At 42.1% G+C, this 16,262-nt stretch overlaps 1 protein-coding gene across 3 annotated transcripts in view; it reads right to left on the bottom strand.

Moving 5' to 3' along the window:
- The window catches only part of uvrag (UV radiation resistance associated gene), an 82,023-nt gene that overhangs the window by 19,204 nt on the left and 46,557 nt on the right, over window positions 1–16,262 (bottom strand). For all 3 annotated transcript variants that reach the window (XM_047606726.1, XM_047606727.1, XM_047606725.1), the window contains exon 13: window positions 15,776–15,851. In XM_047606726.1, coding sequence (XP_047462682.1) covers window positions 15,776–15,851 — 76 coding nt within the window. The remainder of the gene's footprint in view (window positions 1–15,775; window positions 15,852–16,262) is intronic.

Raw genomic sequence — 16,262 nt, 5'->3', positions numbered from 1 at the left:
CAAGGGTCTTATGGTTAGAGAAATTACTGTTCATAGTGGATTAAAACACAAGATACACAGAGAAAAAACTAGGATCAACTAACTATCACGTTATTCCTTCTTCTACATGTGGATTTTATTTCCACAGCAATGTTCAAAGGACTCACACAAACTCAGCTGCACCAGAAGATGAATTCATTTAAACCGACATATTCCGATGAACAAAAAGAACAGAGCGTGAAGCTTTGTCCAGCACTGACGCAAGATTAATTTCCTGTGTATGTGTACGTTGCGCTGATTGCACTGAAGTTGGATCATGTCTTTCAAGTCATTATCAGATTTTATGTCAATATTAGGTGTTTACCGCATGATAAGCTGCTTTCACCAAATCCAGAAATGTGTCAACACATGCGATAAATAAGAAAAATTGATGTCAGACCTTCAAGGGTTTTGCAGTGATATTTACACTACTTAATGTAATCATCCCAGTATAAAAAAAACTCTAAATTTTTAGATCCAGCCATTAGTGGATGACAGAAAACTGAGAACACTTTCAGGTTTTAGCCATCAAAGCTCTTCTCCTGTGCAGCCCTTCACCTCGACAGGAAAGTGTCCAATTCAGGCAACAGTAGGAGCTTTCAAAGAGGCTGAAATGAAGCTAAATGTTAACAGCTACTTGAGCAAATGTAACAGTGCTCTTTCTGTGCTGAATGAAAGTCACGGGTTAATCATTTATTACATTATCAGCCTCTATCATCTAAAGCTCGGTAGCTCAACTTACAGTGACCTGTAACTGATCTACAGCACATAATGCCTAATAGTCAGAATCCAGGAATGTCCGCAGAGCTAAAAATGATTGTGAGGAGAAGGACACTGAGAATAATTTTGTGTGTAATTGTGTAACTTTGTACTTTACAGACCCTGAGTCCATAGATCGCTACAAGTGAAGACTACAGACTATAATGAGAAGAAATAATTAGAAAGAAGCTACATTACTATTACATACAAATGTATGATCAAACAGGCAATGCAGGACAAAAGACGGCATCTACGTTTCTGCACCTATTTAGCTAGGTTTCTTCTGTTTTTAATTGTCTTTGAGGTCCTCTGGAGATATGAAATGCCTACAGCCTTTCACTTTCATGACCACATCCACACATCTAGGAGATTAGATAGTAGATGGTGGAGCAGTATGTTTAAGATTAAGAGATTTGACTAAATTAGATGTTTAAAAACCAAAACCCTCCATGGGCCATGTGGCCATGGGAACTGCATGACTGCAAAGTTCATACCATCATTTTGTTCACTTCCTTAACAGCTGTAATGTCATATTCTTCGGTACTTCCTGCTGCTTTTTCCCCTTTCATGCAAGCCCGTAATAAAACAGCTCTTAATATTGCATACTGGAAGTTCTTCCAGTTCATTTAACATCCTTTAACTCTGCTGGCTTTCTTCTTTTACTCTCTCCCTCGTTTCTGTCTCCTCCACACTGGGGTAATGTAACGCAGGTGTGGTGTACTCGCTAAGCCTGAGTCCGGTTCAAATGCGCCCCTAATTCAAACCAGACTCTTCCGTCGCATTACTTGTTGTTACACTTTGCTGAGGATTGTATTGCCGCCAAATTCAGTCAACAGATTTACATAATTACGGGAAGGGCTGTGTGAGACGAATAGGAAATTCAGTTAGGGAGACCACCGGTGACAAGAGACTGATGTTAGTCTCCTCTGACCCCAATCAGAGCAGGAGGATCGGAGGTGGGCGCTGCCATGTCTGAAGTGTTCATATCATAATGTGTTTCCTGAGTCTGCGTGCGAGCTGGTCAGTTTAGCGAGTCTAGTGTGCTACAGTGACACCTATTGGAAGTGCCACCCTTCTTGAGGGTTGCTCCGGCCCTCAAGGCTAATGACCCTCGTCAGTGTAACACTGGAGCCATGCTAAGTAACCCAACACCCGCATGGGCTGTGAAGTCACAACACTGAGGTCAACTTCCTGTTTGCAGTATTGGCATGTGGGACTATCATCAATCCTCTGTGGCAGCGCTCACAAAGGCTCCTGGTGCTTGAATAATGCACACCTCAGAGAATATGCTAATTCATTACTTTGTAGTTTCAAAATCGAGGCATAAAGAGCTTGATCTTCTGGGAGGCCACACACTTTTGCGGGCTGAACAGCAAACGATGCCAAAGTGTTTAAGGGCACAGGATGTGTTATAGGTTAATGGAGGCAAACGGAGGATAGTCTGAGCTCAGCACACATCTAATTGATTCTCCCTGAACAAACACAAACACAAACACAACAAACTTTTGCCCTAGGTGCAGTAGTATGCCTTCTAAACGACGCAGCCAAATATGGTTGTGAAAACTAACCAGCTTAATTTTAGTCATAGTCAGATCACACTCGTTTTATTATTGGGAATTAAAGTGTTGTGGTATTTTACAAGGGAAATATATATTTTTTAATACATGTCGAGTTTCCACAGGACCCCTCGGAAAATAGCAGGCCAGAGAGGAGGATGAATATATGGTTTGTGGGCAGGTGCCTATCCTGGCTCCATAAAACCACATGTTCTCTCTGCGTTCCACTGCTTGTGAATGGGGATATTATTTTTCTTTTAGTTTCCTAGTTATTCGGTGGTAGTCTTTACGACTGAGATTTTCTATTAGCTTTACCGCTGAATCTGAGGGTCACAGAGAGGTCCTGGGCTGGCAAACTGTGTTCACTCCTCCTCATGTGTCTCAGCTACCGACTCTGAAATGTACCGCTTTCAGAGCAATGGTTGTCCGGATCGACTTATCCAAATGTCTGCTTATTTTAACTGTCTACTTAAGCAAGTCTGAAGTGTGAACAAGCCATAACAAGAAATGAAATATGAAAATCTGGGCTTTAGCTGGGTAGTTTCTTACTATTCCGCACTAAATAAAAGTCAAGCATTTGTATCTGGCAAATAGCATCACAAACATCTTTCAGCCCCAAACACTGAAACAGTTTGTCAAGTATGAATACAACCTTGATGACAGTGAAATCACTGTGCCTGGCCTACAGCGCAATTGGCTGGCCAAGTACATGCTCTATCAAAACAGTAACCAGAGAGCCCCAGATTGAAGCTCAGACTTCCAATATTTCACAGAGTTCAAAGGGATTTTCTGCCAGATCCTGCTGTTACTTTACCAGGATAAAATATGCCGCATAAAACTTCTCCGTGGAGGAATTTGAGGTGGTGAGGATAAAAGTATGATTTGGAAACGGGAAGGTCTTTCATATATGCGCATGGAGAACGATTTAGATATGTGTATCGTTTGCTAAACACATCACATTACCATTTTAAGAATTTCGCTCTGCTTCACATCTGTGTGAATATGTATTTGTGTGCGAGCCAGATAAAGCCATCAGGATAAGGGTTATGAACATATTAAGTATTAGCAGGCATCCTAGTCATAAGCTCTCAGGATCCATTCATACATGCACGAACTCTCACACAACAGAGATTGTGGTGAGCTTACCATAGGCCACTGGCAAAGCCAAATCCTATATCTGGGTTTGAAAGAACTGTTAAATGAAATATTAGAAAGAGGACGTAAAATTTATCGTAATACAGTACAAACGTAAAGCACCATTTAAGAGCCATTTTAGTAGAACGCGGCAAAGACCAATATGTATCAACCAATTCTGAACTGAAAATAAAACAGGAAAATGACTGAGCTTGGGTAAAAGACATATTAAGATTCACGAACCTGACTGTAAACAACTGATGCAGTGAAATTAATGTTGTATGTAGAGCTCATGCTCATACAATAAACAACCCAAAAGAAAACCCCTCATTTTTCTTCCACATTGGATCTGAGAATCAAATTAAAAGCTGCCACGGTATGGGAAGGGTATGGCTGTGTCCAGTTTACTTTGGAGAGCCCGGAGCATTCTCTGGTCATCTGGGTTTGTTCAACTGTGACCCTGCCTAGTGTTAAGGATGTTAAAACATTTTTTTTTTTTTACTGCCAAAGGGGTGCAGTGTTTGGAATTGAAACAGTCATAGTCCAATACAGAAAGATTTTCTCATAATGAAAGGCTGATTAGAATCAGGGACTGGTCTTTGCAATGCATGGCAGATTGTAAAGACGCAATCTTCTGCGTACAGTGTGTGATTTTGCCTAGAAAGCAATGCAATATTCAAGCCCCGAATTCCGAGCGGCGTGTTTGTTGCATGATTTGTTTTAAATCAGATAAGGAGGTGTAATCTGTGATTAGAATAGCTGATTCAAGAGCATGATGTCCTCTGTCCAGAGTTCACCCCGCACAACTGTGCGCTTAATAATAACAGCTCACAGCTCTTTATTTGTTTGCCTATGATGCAGTGATTAGATTCATTTGGTCCACTTCCTTCCCAGCTGCTGCCAGCCTCCATGTGCTGCAGCTACACCAAAATAAACGCAATAGATAACACTCCCTTCCTTTTAACTCTGCACCAAATTCCCAGTACGGTGAACCGATGCGTGTCACAATATGGCTTTCGGCAAAAACCAGATGCATTCGGTCTCAGTCTTCTAAATAAATAAATATAAATAGCTACATTGATGTTTTTTTAAATGTGACCTAATCCTGCATCAACGTAAGACTTAAAAGGAGAGGCAGCGACAGAACAATGAGCAAGAAACAAATAGCAATTGTGTGGTCCGGCCCCCGCAACCCACCCCCCTCACATAGTTATGGAGGCCAACTATGTAGATTGTTCCATTTATTCAGCACGAGGGAAAGAGTGTGAGGTTGAATGTGTGGTTTCTGACTCTAATGAGCTGGCTAAAAGACCCTGCTGAATTGAATTTAAGGTTTCAGTGAAACACTGGCCAAACTGACTCTATTAAAAGCACCAATTCATAAAAAAATACCCTACCACAGTAGTGGGCCAAAAAAAATCTATCTGATGCATTAATGAAATCTGACTAAATAAAGCCACATGAAGGAACTAAGAGCCTCTATTTCAGACCCTTGGATGCACTGATCATGGCGTGATTTAAAGACAGCCAATAGATGAAGTCAGGTGGCGAAAGCTGAGCAAACTCTCATTGTCAACAACGGTGAATTACAGCGCGGCTGCATGTAGGTGAACTCTGGCTGCTGGGCTGTCACAGCCGTAGCTACGACCCGACACCCTGCTGCTCACAAGAATAACTTTATGCTCCAGACTGTTTCTCACTGACGGCACTGCAACAGCTGCGAGTCAAACGGCAAACGCATAAAAGCCAAACACGTGCTCTGGAATAATTACAGCATGAGTATTTGTGTTTATATTTGTAGCTGCATGCATGCTTAACTAAAGCAGGGTGCACTTTCTGCGGGCAGCATCCTAATTGCCGAGGAAAGCACGAGCCAACGACTTTGGCTGAGGCGCTTTAACTTAAACAAAAGGGGTACGTTTCCATGGAGACGACAATAGCATTGGCAAAAAATTTGTCCACTAAAACTTTAGAGTTGCTTGCTTGTCGTCACAACGGTTGGGTAACCATCTGGAGTGCAACAACAAACAAAACAGTTGATATGCAGTCAGAACAAGAACAGAATAATCAATCAACAGAACAAGATGCATAGCGTATGAGTGGAACTATCCATACAACATTCACTTCATAAGTCCAGAAAGAAGTCCAGAAATCCGAGGGTAATTTTCTATGTTAATGGTAGTACTGAGTATGTATATGATAATTTATAGTCAAATCTGGACTACAACCCCTGTCCACTGGATATCAGTGAGACAGTTACAACCTACGGCTTTTAGGGTCGTCTTCGGAATCTGCCACCAAGGCCATAGCAACAGACCTTTTAAGTCCTAGACGTTGCAAGTTGGAGCTATTGCAGCTCAGACGTGTTTCTGCACATTCCCCAACACGCTGTTGTCTAGGACCATTGTTGGTAGGCACCCTCCACTGTCGGCTGAGACCACTACACAAGCTTTGCGGAATAGCTGTTCTGACCTAGTCTTCAGGCCATAAGGATTTCGCCCTCGTTGAAGTCGCGAAGGTCTTTACCTTTCCCATGTTCAAAAGGCTGACCATGAGAACCAAGTTTTCATTCTATCTAACACGAGGCGGGCTTTTACACTCTCAGCTGTTGTTTGTTCCGTCAGTGAGTGGTCAGCGTTTCAGCTCATCAGTGTGTAAGTTGCTTCTTGTTGACCTAGAATGTCTCTTCTAAACCGTAGCTGGCTGTAAGAATTCAGAACTTAAGTATGTGTTCCAAGACCACAGCAACTTTCTTCATACAGCTATTTACTTGGAACATAATTTATTTGGATTAAGAGAAAACAGCTTATAATAATTATTTTCAAAGGGGGAAAAAGATCCCCTTCAGAGGCTCTTTTTTTTTTTTTTTTTTTTTTTTTTTCACTTGAGCTGGTGTTTATTTAACAGCTGCTTTCATGAGCCACTTAGCCCCTTTTCTCCAATAACTGTAAAACGGTTATGTGACCTCTGGGACAACAGGCCTGGGCTCATCACAGACGCTTCATTAATAAAGGGAAAGCTGTGAGTGGAAGGGCAGAGATGATTAAATGACAGCAGAGACACCCCACCCATGTCCTCTCCTCCTTCCCGAGCGATGGAAGCCGACACGGGTTGATAGCGAGTCTGCACCCTAATGAGGTGAGACCTTACATGACAGAGGGGAGTGTCGGGGCAACGGAGATCAACTCGGCAAAACCAAATTAGAGGAACGAGACATCAACTCTCTTAAGCGGACGATGAGTGCCACTGAGAAGAATTTGTGGTCCGCAGCCTCTGTGTTAATTCAGATGAAAAGCTGGAGATTGGCCAGAGTCAAAGGGCTGTAATGAAATCCACATGGAGGCAGGAACAACACTGGATAGACGGACTAACACAGAGGCAGGATGGCTGATTTCTTCTTTTTTTTTTTTCCAAATACTGACCAGCTGGGGCCAGCATTGTTTTATTCTAAAAGCTGTTTAATGTCATCGAATAAGGCCTGCACTCATGACTCAATACCTCTAGCCATAGACGCCAAAATGGCAGCGCACAAGATTTGATGAATTAACAAGAGAAACAAGTTTTTCTAAGCTTACAAAGGTAAAATATACTCTCTCGGTTCTTAAGACACGTTAGCGGGGGTCTCAGGAGGAACGCTCGGCCGGCCAAAAAAAGCCCACAAGCAGAGAGAATTCCTTGGTTTGTGTACCTTGGTCCAATATCCTTCAGACAGAAAACAGAACAACTCCAAAAGCATTGTAGGACACAATGACATAACTACGATCAAAAAAAAACTGATAAACCCCCCAGTGGAAAACAAACACTCTTAACTCACAGTGGACCGTCTGATGAGTTTTTCTCTTTCCTTTTATCTGCTGAGGAGCTGGCTTCCTCCCACTCTAAGTCAACAGTTTTGGATGTTAGTATATAACAGAGGAATCAGAAGAGCCTTGGGTGCTGAGGCGGAGTGCTGGAGCATTTAGTGAGACAAGGGGAGAAGGCTACAAATTCCAAGCCACTGGAAACTGCAGACACACTATTAAATAAATGATGGAGCAGAGCAGCCAACACTCTCTAAACACAGAGAATCAGAAGAGAATTAGAGAAGAGAAAAAAAAAAATCCACAGCCGGACTTGTGGGAAAAATACGTTGGAAGATAATCATGCCATGAGTGCACTGATTGATTATAAAAGACTACACATAAAAGCAAATGAAACCTGCTGATTAATGCATCATCTGTAACTCAACCTAGATTTTTTTATGAGATAAAATATACAATTAATATAAGTGTCTCTCCGTCCGATGACATCATAGCACTCATCAGAACTTCGGTCTGCCAACCCAAAAACACTAAAGTTTGGTAAAAGCTTAAATTACCAACATAAACTAAACACTTCTGGTCATACAATATTCTTTCCAATCGCTCAGGGTCAAATACACACAAAGACGGGATTAGCATTTGCTTTCACCCTTCCATTTAGTGGGACTAGCTCTTCTGGTACCTCTTTGTGGTGATGGACAAAACTGGAACTACCAACCACAAAATGTGGAAATTCAATTAGACGAATTTAAGTGTTTCATAAAGTCATAGGTGGCTGTCCAGAGGAATTCCAGTAAAACCCTGGAGCGCAGGCATAATCGCAGCACACTGACAGCCTCACTACGTACACACACCCTTAAGTGGAAACCACAGAACAGCGACACACACTTAGAAGTGTGGTCTGAGACCTGCTTGTAAATCGCAACTTTTGGCTGGAGGCGAGTAATAGCTGAGAGACTACAAAGGGCGCTCTCTTCATTGTGTTGGTTAGCTCTGGAGCATCCATTTATTCCACAGCTAATGCCCCGCAAGCCCAGCACCACAGCCACGCTGCCGCCAAAATCCTCCTGATGCAGCAGTATGTAAATGTGTGTTTATGGAAAAGGGTGCTCCTTATTCTGGTTGTAAAAAAGGGTCCCAGCAAAATCTCTCTCTGGCCAATAAGTGGCACTGAACGCGGGCTGTAGCTAACAACAAAAGTGTGTGATGGAAAACAGGGACCACACAGTAAGGAGAAGGAAAACCCACGGGCACCGAGAGGTGTACATTAAAGCCTGGGTTTGGTTAATCGCTGCAGAGGAACACAGGACGACTACGCCACTGGGAGCTTTTTTTTTACGCCTACGGGCTGTTACTTTAGAGCAGAAAAACATTTCTTATCTAAATGTAATTTCTCAGTAGCGGTTCTTCCTGTGCTGGAGCCTGTGCAGCTGATCAGGTTTCTCCTCACACGTCTCCTCCCTGGGCCAAGATACATAGACTGCAGGTAGCTCTTAATTCGTATGTCAAAACATTTCTCAGTTCAGTTTTGCTACAGTATGCCAACAGCAATTTTTAGCTACTTTGTGGTTACTTATTTTAGGATCTACTGTAAATAGGTAATTATAAGTGAAATAACATTAAAAGGAAGATGAATACACCATTCCAATAGGGAATAATTAAACTATAAAAGCATCAGTTAAAGCTGATTCCACCCTGAATATTTTTATTCTGGGGCTCCACTAGAGTAGTTTTACACGATTCAGAAATCTTATTTATATCAAAGTCCCTCAGCTCAACCTCTTTAAGCTCTCTACTGTAAAGCTACCACGTGACACACACTGCTGTTCCTCATGCTCACTACCTGCTTATTGGGAGTACGTTAAATGCGTATAATGCCGCTAAATTAGACGAGTCTAATTCAATGCAGGAATGTGTCCATATATTTAGCAAGAAGGCCGCGGTTTGACTTCATGGAGGTGCTTTGTCTGAAGCAGATGACCATATAAAGAAACATGTGACAAACTGAAATCAGCTTGGTTTTAAAGGAGAAAAAAAAAAAAACATTTGAATCCTGATGTTCAGAGCTGCCTGGAGCCTGGGCTTTTGCCTCACAGTAGATGAATTTGAAATATGTCTACCTCCTTATTCGAAAAATAAAAATAAATAAAAAATGAGAAAAGGCTCAAACATACAGTCTTATTATCAGAATGATAAAGATAGTGTCTGTCCAATTCATACAATGTACAATCCAAATAAGATAACAGGCTACAGGCTTGTAACCTTTTGACAGATCTAATCTTAAGCCCAGCACCATGAGAATTGTCATTTCCCTCTTTATTCCTCCCTCGTTTCATTAATCATCAGAGGGGGGGAGCAGACAGCCATCAGCCTACCTCCTGCGCTCATTTAAGGTTGTTAACATTCTGATAATACAAGCCATACCGTTCTCAACTTAACTCACTTATAACCTGCCAGAAATAATATCTTGCTCGAAAATGTGATAAATAAGGTAAACTAATGGAGTGCTTTTTGGTGTCAACAGAGTAAAGAGATCATGTAAAAAGTGGCACCTTAATGCCCTTTAAATGCAGAACACATTGTCAGACACAGGGTTGATGGAAAGGGGTGATTATCCAGCAGTGGTTCAACATGTGGGAAATGATGCTCAAAGCGAACTGATTCGAGCTATTATTCACTTGGCTAAAACAAAAAGAGACTTTATGGCTTGGCCTAAAAGGAGCCTTCACCTAGTACCTCGTTTCTTCTTTCCCCGTTTCTGGTGAATCTGAGGCATGCTACGTTGACTCAGAACTGCGTTTTCTGGTGCCTGTCCCGCCCGTTATGTGTTTTATCATATCAACCCCTGGAAAATGGAAAACGGATGTGGCTGTTATGGAAGGATGAAGCCAATGAGTGGCAGCAGGCAGTTGAAATCGCCTGATTACTTCCAGGCCCTGTCTGTCTTAGGATAAAGATGGTGGCAGAGCCTGGGGAACTGTGGTCCAGAGTTCAAGTAAACAAACAACGTACAGTGAGTTGCGTTATGATTTCTGAACATTGAGGGGTCTGTTTGTTGCGATGAGGTTTGCGCCGCGGTGGCCGGACAGAAGAATGGACGCTGTTGTCGGTGACGGACAGTGGAGATGTGATTGCCCTTCTCCATTTCTTTCATTCCATCTTTTTTTTTTTTTCTCTGAGAGCGTCTTCTGGAATGCCCCAAGATGTGATTCATAAACCGCAAGCCTCAACTGGATGAGAGGAGAAACACCAACAGACGTTTGAGGGAACCCTGGAATAGTGTCATCTAAAAGTGTTGAAATTCTCAGAAAGATTCAGCTCAGAAAACGGGATAAACAGGAGAATCTTTGTTTTGGAGATTGAGGGATTTTTGCCTTGGAGGTTGAACAATGAATCCTTCTCAGTTATGATTCTATTTATGTAAAGACTTTCTATCATTCTTTTTACTAAAATAGTAAAACAAAAGAAAAAGAAAAAATGAACTGAAGGAATGTGGAGTCCTGCAATGCACGAGGCTCTAATCTCAGTTTATGTTGTGTACTGTTTACGATACACAAATGTATATCACACCAGGCACGCATTGTACACAGTAATTTTTGATTCATTGGCTGGGGACTCGCAGAGTAAACAGGAATGTCAATTGTGGAAAAACTGAGTTCACGAGTACACCCATTATTTCATTATAGGCGGTCGACTGTATTCACAAAAGCCAGTGGTAGACTCTGTACCATCTCCAACATCTGCATTATTAAAGAAGAAAGGAAATAAGGTAATAGCTGGAGATAGTTTTCACTGGGAAATTTAACTGTCCTAACAACTCAGTATGAGGTGGAGGGGAGATATGAGGCGGGAGGGAGCTGTGTAATGTTCGCCTTTTTGCATGACATGGACTGGGTCATATGGTTTTCATTGCAGCACAATCACACGAGCTAATGCCTGTGCCAAGACTTTGTCGTATCTCCGACTGAGGTCACAAGCTGTGTCACCGAGGTGAAGAGATGAAGGATCGGCCTATTGTTTGGGGCAGAGTGTATGGATTTAACCGTGACAAAAAATGCACGAAAAAGGACCAGGACCGAACCAAAGAAGAGGAGAGGTTGAGTGGGTTCGTTTGCGATCACCTCACCAAAGCCGATGGAACACACATACACAGTGTATTTCCATATTCTTTTTCAAGATAGTAAACATAGACTCGCCTTCCAGTCAGCTCATTTCTATTTACAAATCCGTCAGACTTTTGTTTAACCTCAGCTTTAGTGGTGTCGGTGGAGGAAAAGGACAATTTATCTTCCTGTACCGAATCCAAACCAACAACGTTTTCCTGTAAGGTTTAGATTAGTGCAAATAAAATTGTTAGAATTTGGGCCCAGTATCCTGTGGATAACACAACATAACCACAACATACTGAATCCATATCAGACACAGGAAGAACTTTGCTGTGTGTGAGCTTTTCAATTTTAGACTCTGCATGATTGTAATTACTGAGCCGACGGACTCGCAGTTGTTGGGAGTTTGTAAATTATGACTAATTTTAGCAAAAACGTCATAATTTTGCGATCATTTCCATGGGTAAACTCCTGCGCGGTTAAAAACACGTATCTAATATTATTGTTGTTATTTGCAAAGTCGTCACGAAGCTATTCTTGCCCAACAAACTTCTCAAACAGCTTCGCCGAGAATACCTCCAGCTAACCAGCTCCTGTTCCGCCTGCTGCCACCTCCACTAACCACTAAACACAGTAGGTTCCCATGTGAGTCATAGCTGTGTTTTATGGAGCCACAGTTGCCACTCTTAATGGCAGCAGGCGCTCTGACGTACGCACTAGACCACCAGTATGGCACTCTGCCAGTAGATCATGGTGTAAAACTGCAGAGAGGCTTGGAAGGCGGGAGACCAGAGGCGACTTTCCCCAGCAGACAGAAATAAAGGTGAACCCAGAGGTGACCTGGTTTGAGCCGCAACAGATTTACTATGTTTTAATTCCCAATACTTGGTTTCCTGTGCCTGAGGCCCACAAAATATGATACACCAAGCGTGGTGACTGAGAACTAATTGTTGAGCCGCCCCCCCCGAACTAAAATCCTTGAGATTTTGTGTAGCATCAGTTGTCCTCTAATCAGCCCCACATGCTAGTTTCACAACAACATAGACTAGCGGGTAACACCGTGAGTAACTAGATGCAGCACATGGCCCTGCTCCAGACACAAGGCTGCTGGATTGCCTTTGGAGTCAGCCGTAGTAACTTAGCTAATTTGTCTTCGTCTTTGCAAATTGTGAATGGAGGAATGGGAAGTGTAACGTTTTTTGCGCTCCGCGGACGGGTACTTCATGCCAAGTTATATACCTGGAGCAAAATACTTCAACAAAAAACAGCAGCCAAATGCCACTTCTTTGGTATTGGCTCAGATTAGACGAAGGGAAAATAAATACAAGTAATTTAATCAGGCGTAGCAAATTTCGCAACGTTTCCTGATTGCTCAAGAAATGAGAGGAATTCGGGGAAAATGGCTAGGCTTCAGCCCAAACCCTCTGTGAAGCCTTTCTTAACTTCTTATTGTCATAGAAATGTACCTGAAGGAGCAACATGCAAGTCTATCACCACCTGACATCCAGGGCACTTGAAGCAGCCTTCCCATCCTTAGCCCTGGCCTCATGACATGAGGCCTAATAAAAGCAAACTTTTCCCTCCGACACATCAAAGCGGAGTTGTCCCGCTGTGGCCCTGATCCTTCGCCAGCTTCCCTGTATCACTTTCAAACGCAGCCACGGAGGGCAATTTAATAAGAGATGGACAGCTAATGTCTCCCACCCAAGCTCCAGTCAGTCACCAAAACAGCCAATCAGACCGTCTGCCTGGGCCTGCTGCGAAACCAGACCTCTGCTTAGCATCACAAAGCCAGACACTGGACAAGCTGTGCAATGACCGCATAACGTGGCTTTAAGGAGGCCCTTAAAAACACAAAGAAAAATTCAAACCCACATGCAAACAATAGCTGTCTGCTGCAACTCAAGTAGTGTCTGTTGGCAAATCACAGGAGCAGCAGAAAAGCCAGACTCCAAGTGGTCAATAAAGCAGCCATTTTCTAATAAAACATCCAAAATATTAACAAGAACCATATAGCAGAGCAAGAGTCTGTCTCCCTGATAAAGTGGTTGAAAACGACAAGGTTAAGCAGTCCTAATTACATTTAAAAGGAGGAATCACATGTAGCATGACATACGGCCATCGCTTCATGCATTTCCAAGGCTCCACTCTCAAAACCTGACCTTCTGTGATGTGAGATCCAAGAAACTGAAAGATCACAAGGCTGATATACTCACAGGAGCGAACAGTTTAATGCGGTGTGCAGAAATCAACCAAACTGGAATGGAGAAGCCCCTTCTGCGGCGGCACCAGTTTATCAACTGTGACATGTTTACCGCTCCTTCAGTTTGGATACAATGGTCTATTATCACGATCATATGACGCTGGACTACTAATGTGGCAGAATTATATTGTTTCGGATTCAACCTGAGAACTCATCCTTAACGGGGACGGAGTCAGGCACACATGGAATGTATAACACGGTGCTTTGAGTGAAAGCTGAAATTTCATCCTGTAAAAATAAAAGGAAAACGTAGTGCTGTAATTATAGTTTAGACAATCAAAGGTCGCCACAGCGTACAGAACAATTTGGCTGTTTATTTCTCAGGGGCTTACGTTTAATTTGCCTCCATATTACATATTCACAAATAATAAATAATAGTAGTATGCTGTCTTTTTTTTTTTATTTTTTTACTCTTTTTTAGTAATTCACCATTCCACAAAGACATCATGCACTCCTCATATGCGCCCACCTGTGGTACAGCTGATGGTCTCCATCTGATATGATTTCCAACCCTCAAATCTTAATCTTTCCCCATAGGTTTCTTGGACACAGGTGAGGATGTCCTGCTGTCCCAGATCTCATTTTTCATCTGCTGCAGACCACATTCCTTCACAGCGCCACATTGCACACGTTTTTTGAGAACTTTATGATGACTAAAAAAAAAAAAACGTATCTTATAGATTAACAGATACATCTTTTCATCTTAAATACGTGAAAAGAATTTCTCCCCAGATTATCACACCATTTTGACACGATAAAACGAAGCTGAATTATTTCAGATTTTATGACAGGTATGCTGATTGTGATCGGGATATTCTGCCTAAAGTCATTTTTCCTTGCGCGTGCCTTCTGCCAAAAAGCAAATTAAACTTTCAGAAAAAGATGTTGATCTGATGGCAGCACATGGTTGAGATTTGTGAAACAGAAATGTCAGACAGCTTAGATCATGATGTGTGCTTCTGATAAAAGAGGATTTAGGCAGGGGTTATGTGAGCTGAAAGGTGGGATAATGCATCGAGATAACACCTAATGTTCTAAATGTGAGAAAACGTCAAGTACTAACATGAATGCAAAGCTTGTCACTACCTACTTCTCTAAGGTTAAAACTGTGAATTTTACTTTTAAATACTGTAGATGTTACAACATCACAATAAGCTATTGTGATTTGTTTTACAGATTGCTTGATACTTCACACACTAACTCATATATTACGGAAAAGTAAAAGACATGTTCAATGTTTGCCATATAATGTATGAGCAGCATAAAACACTTTCTTTGAGATTTACTGGAAAATCTTTGCCAGGTCTTAAAGGTTCTGTCTGTTACAAGTCACAGTGGCGTGCGCACACGAGCAGTCAATTGTGTGTGTGCGCTCCCTTCGACAGTTACTAGACTACAGTAAAATCTAGCAAATGATGCCGACCTCAGCGACCTCAGCTAATATTTCACCTCTGACTTCAGCGTGCTTGGATTGACTTGCAGTGATGGAGTGGGTGTCAGATTGGAGTTTGGCTCAGCTCAATAAGGCACCACGAGCTAAATATGCGCATTACAGTACCAACCTTGAATAATGGCGGTCCAAGACACAAATCATTGTTTGAAAAACATGACATAGTATATACCAGGGAGGCTCCGGCTGCTTTATTATTCCCTTTGGTGGCTTTCACATTTATTTTCCTTTGCTGGCTTAAACTTGCATCTCGCTCGTTTTCTTAATTGTTAGATGCTGGTGGGAAGATGGCAGGCATTGATTACTGGTCACAGTTTGTGGCCTGGCTAAAACCTCCCGGTGTGCAATGGTTTGAAGTCAGCCACCTGCTAGCGCTAATTGCCCATACTTATTGTCAGTGTCAAAGAAAAGAGATAAAACACCAGAAAAGAGAGGAATTAATTAGATGTATTTGTTGACATATTAGAAAAAGGGAATATCTCCTGTAGCTGCAGGTGGACAACAGGTTCCTACTAACTAAAGAGGATATCCAGGAGCTCAATGAATAAAGGTAATTGAATATAATAAGGTGTAATGGAATAATAGTGTAAATAGTGGTGGAGTAAATTGCTACATTAATGATGATAATAATATTCTTCCATTTTTAAATAACATTGGACGTGTGAAGGGAATGTGTGCTCATGTATTACCTGGGCTATGTTCTTGTTGAGTAAGTAGACACCATATTCAAAATGAAACCGCTCTCCTCTGGGGTACAAAGGGAACCTGTGAAAGACAGGAGAAAAGGGAAAAACTTAAACAGGAACAGGTGATTTACTCCACTTGATCCAGCTCCAACAGCCTGAAAACTCAAGTGCTAAGACCTTCTGCAAGCAAAGCAAATTTCCAACAGCATAACATCCACACCACGTATTACAGTCTACCACAGTTCGATCCATGTGAAAATGTCAATAAAAGAGGGTGGGATTAAAAGGCAGATTATTGCTTATTCATTTTACTTTGAGGGATTCATACATCTGTTGATCTTTGGCTTTGCATGAGCCGGTGAATTCTTTGCATTGCTGAAAGCGTCTGTTGGCGTAGCCAGCGGCGTTTACTGTGGGTAAAACTTGCAGATTGCTGAAGTCTGGGTCTGTGATCCCGTCCCACAGGTACCACCTTTCCTCCTTGTTAAAC

Source organism: Mugil cephalus, chromosome 15 (genome assembly GCF_022458985.1).
Source record: "Mugil cephalus isolate CIBA_MC_2020 chromosome 15, CIBA_Mcephalus_1.1, whole genome shotgun sequence".
Taxonomy (NCBI): Eukaryota; Metazoa; Chordata; class Actinopteri; order Mugiliformes; family Mugilidae; genus Mugil; species Mugil cephalus.
Note: the sequence above shows the minus strand (reverse complement) of the source record. Positions and strands in the feature narration are given on the sequence as shown.